At 35.8% G+C, this 3940-nt stretch overlaps 1 protein-coding gene across 1 annotated transcript; it reads right to left on the reverse strand.

Annotated features, from left to right (window-relative positions):
- Nucleotides 1-1626: 1626 nt before the first annotated feature.
- On the reverse strand, nucleotides 1627-3940 carry LOC124325948 (leucine-rich repeat-containing protein 46-like). Its single transcript, XM_046784528.1, has 6 exons — nucleotides 3636-3940; nucleotides 3316-3563; nucleotides 2910-3259; nucleotides 2710-2849; nucleotides 2303-2594; nucleotides 1627-2049 (listed from the first exon to the last, which is right to left on the reverse strand). Exons 1-6 carry the CDS (start codon nucleotides 3779-3781, stop codon nucleotides 1936-1938), a joined length of 1290 nt encoding a protein of 429 aa, XP_046640484.1. The 5' UTR covers nucleotides 3782-3940; the 3' UTR covers nucleotides 1627-1935.

The raw sequence follows: 3940 nt of genomic DNA on the forward strand, positions 1-3940 counted from the left end.
TGCTTTTCGATGCATTTCCTTTTAGTCTTTCTTTCTTTTGCTGGGATGAAAAAATTTTTTTTTTTTAATAAAGAAGGTAGTTAAACTTCTTTCAACTTTTTTTCTTTTTTTATAGGTGCTCTCTTCTACATTTTCTCCCTCTTCATTTTCATCCACGGTTTCCCTTTTCGTCGCGACTTTGCCTTTTGATTTCTTTGTAGTTTTAGCCTCGGGCTCTGGCGTTACCTGCATCCCCCCTTCCTCTTTTTCTCCTTTATATACGCGGCTCTTGATCTACCCCGTACGCAGACAAAAGAAATTTCGAATCACCTCAAGACATCTTTTAAAAAAAAAGACCAAATCTCAGGTATGGCTGAGGCCATCTGACAATGGAAGTTGTAACTAATCAGATAATATCCATTTTTTGTTTTAAGCGAAAAAAAAACCTTTTTAAATCGACTATTGCAAAAAGAAATAGAAGAATTCGGCATTCCAGGATGAGATCAGCAAAGAAGCAACAATCGTAACGCTACACCCCATGACAGCCGACGTTGGAGATTTGCATTGCGAATAAAGAAATTGCATTGTTTGTTTGTTTTATATTTTAGGTGAAAGAATTAAACGCAATAAATGTAACACATTTCTTCGTAATTACAATTAGATAATAAATGCAACATAAATAATATTCCATATTCCATGTTAAATCGTAAAATACTTGGTTTGTCAACAAGACCAGCAGAGCTAAATCAATTCTGATTTGCTCATTGTTAACTCTAGAATTTTTCCCCACAAAGTGCATCGAATATCGCGTAATGATAATGGTAACGAGGGGTCGATATAAAACAACTCCTATATATTAACCTAAGCGCCATCTATCATGGAGTATTTCCTAATAGCGATGAGGTGGACTGGCTTGCGCTGGCATGCTGGAAGCGGGGAAGCGGCGGATTACCTTGATCCATTGGGAAGAACCGTAGAAAAATTCGAAGTTCAAATCATCAACATTCAATGATATGTCTCGTATTGTTTTGTAAATTTGTTTTCACGGTTTCCAACACAAAAAACATATTCCATCAAGAAATGCAGGTTTTCCCTTTGATCTGGTTTATTTGATGTGTTGGCTTTGAAATTGAACATTATTTTGACAAATTGAGCAAGCCAAAAACTCGTATTTCAGAACATATAAATGTTGCGGCGCTTAGGACAATGGCCAACCTCGGGAATTCGGGGAGGAATAATAGCAATGGGAGAGCTCAACATAAGAATGGTGGGCTAAAGCTCTGACTTCACAACAAATTTGATATTGTTTTTTCTCATTCAAGCATGTTCAACGTTCTAGTGCTACCATCTAGCGAATATACGAAATGAAGTTGGGCCGGAAATGACGAACCTGCGATTCAACGACAGAGATAACATTCGTGATTCTCTTTCTCTCATAGGTATAAGCATAAATATCGCTCAAACGCTAAATATCTCTTGAGATAAAATAATAAATAGTTTCGACTTATTCGTTTTATTTGGACGAATGGAAATCATAAAAATAATAAAAAAAAAAAAAAAATCAAGTGGTACCAAACCAATCAAGGTTTTCTCTAATTCCATCTAAACTTATGAAATAATTTACAACTCTTTAATACAGATTGTTAATGATGAGTAAAAAATATATTTTATTCAGTTTGGTTTCACTTATTGATTATTGTCATTGGTAAATGTTACATTTTATTTAAGGCAGTTAGCAAAACAAAACCAACCCCTCGGCTTTTTAAATTAGCACCAAAGCGGGGATAGAAAAATAAAACAAAATAAAATTTCATGAAAAAATTAAAAAAAAAGATGTACATGAAAATTTAGAGTTAGGAATCAGTAAGATGGAGCTCACTTAACACCACGTCGTCATCCATACAAACTGACTATAATACCGGACGGAACAATAAGTAAAATCAATGACAAATTCTTTCAATTACTGTCAAATTCGTCTAAGCGGTTGCGAACGGCCATCGAAAGAACTTCTAAACTACCGTAATCCAACTCATTCACTAAGCATAAGGCCGCCATCAGCAAGTTTGAAGCCTGTCAAAAGAAAAATAATAATAAATATTTATCATGCAACCAGTTTTACATTTTTCCTAAAATGGGACATTCTGCTAACTCAAATTATTATCAACTGATACAATTTCTTTTAATGGATAGTGATACTACCGAAGATATTTCATTAGAAATTTAAACATCAGGAAAATGTTCAAAAACTACAGTTTGTATCTACACGCTGAACCTTCAAATTTAAATGAAAATGAAATAAAAATGAAAAGTAAATTCGACATACTCTATTACGGACTCTTCCGCCGGTACGGGTAGGACTACATCTTTCGGAATTTTGGCCCGGTGATGGAGCCACATAGCTGGGCATCGGTGGATTCTGGGAAATATATCCTGATGATTGAAAATTCGATGGTGAATTCCGAGATTGCGGAAAGTCTTGGACTATTCTAAAAGGCCTCTGGTCAACAAAACTGCTTCGAGAGTCATTTATAGCTGCAACATTGTGTAGATCTGGCTGAGACGCCGAAGTTGTCTGCTGCACATTCGTTGGGGTCGATTGAAGAATTGAATTTTGACTATGAAAAAAAAATCAATTGATAATCAATAGATTCGATGGATATGATCATACGGTCGGTCGGCTAGAGCGACTAAGATTTTAGTCACCCAGTCTATGATACTCGTTTGACTTACTGTATGGGGCATTTCGATGGACTGAATTGTTCGGGGGGGATCGTATTAAATGACGAATGATCAGGACCAGCAGAAAATGATGAGACGGCCACACTAGCACGCCGAGATGCGGGCGCTGATTCTGAATGTAGAGATTTTTCCTAAATATATTTAAATTTTGTTTATCTATCAAGGAGAGACTTGTAACATGACAAACAAACCTGTTGAGGTGACACTGCTGTTGCAATTACACTGAACCTACGCGTATTGACTTCTTCTTGAGGAGGTTGATGAGTAACATTCACTTCTTCAGGCACAAGTACCGGTGACTCATTGGTTTCACGCAAATCAGGCGATGTAGTCATAGGACTACTTTTTACAGAATGATTTGTTGGCGCAATCATCACTTCAGAAGACCTTCTTGAAATGGGTTCTTTATCTTTGATCTGAGGCAATGGATCCAATGAAACCAAGTCGTGATTGTTTGATAGATTTGAAGGAAAATCATAATTTTCTGATTGGTCATCTTCTTTCATAGGTAATACTAAATCACGACCTTTACGTGCGGCCTCTGTGTAAAAAATAAAATAAAATACAACATAAATACTGTTAAGAAAGTTTACAAACCTTCAATTTCTTCTGGTTTAATTGGTACATCATCCAATTTTTCAAGCTGAGGGAGAGCTCGCAGAACAGCCAAACGATAACCATCTTCTTGAGAACATGGATTGTCTGCGAGCCACAAATTTCTTAAACTTGATAAGCCTCTAAGGTAGCATACATCCCGTAGATCTTTGATATTGTTTTTGCGAATATAAAGCTCTTGTAATTGGTAACAGTTTTGAAAATCAGCCAATGATCTTATTTGATTGACACTGGAAGTATTCATACAAAATTTTAAGTAATAATTCAATTTTCTTAATTAAACTACAAAAATAATGATTCACCTCAGCGCGAGAACTTCTACATTTGGCATCCGCCTTAGCAGAGATACGTCTTGTAGATCAGCTCCCCAACAATTCAGTTTCTTTACACTAGATAAGTCTGAAATCCTTGTACGGGCAATAACCATCTCTTCCGTTAACTTGATCATGGCGACAAACAGAACCCAGTTTTCGTAATCAGAACACTAAAAATTGAATTTAACTATACAAGTGAAAAACTATTGCTACTACAAGATGGTCACAAAATGAAATCCTCTTTAAAAACAATGTGAAAATGTCAAAATAACATTCTCACCTCCATCAACAAT

The sequence above is a fragment of the Daphnia pulicaria genome, chromosome 2 (genome assembly GCF_021234035.1).
Source record: "Daphnia pulicaria isolate SC F1-1A chromosome 2, SC_F0-13Bv2, whole genome shotgun sequence".
Taxonomy (NCBI): Eukaryota; Metazoa; Arthropoda; class Branchiopoda; order Diplostraca; family Daphniidae; genus Daphnia; species Daphnia pulicaria.

Bases quoted from the DNA above. Each gene is read 5' to 3' on its own strand.
- LOC124325948 (XM_046784528.1), bottom strand. From the start codon at position 3,781: ATGATCAAGTTAACGGAAGAGATGGTTATTGCCCGTACAAGGATTTCA. The intron at 2,595-2,709 runs GTAAGTCAAACG...TTTTTTTCATAG, and splicing joins CCATCGAAATGCCCCATACA to TCAAAATTCAATTCTTCAAT. The intron at 2,050-2,302 runs GTATGTCGAATT...TTCTTTTGACAG, and splicing joins GCGGAAGAGTCCGTAATAGA to GCTTCAAACTTGCTGATGGC.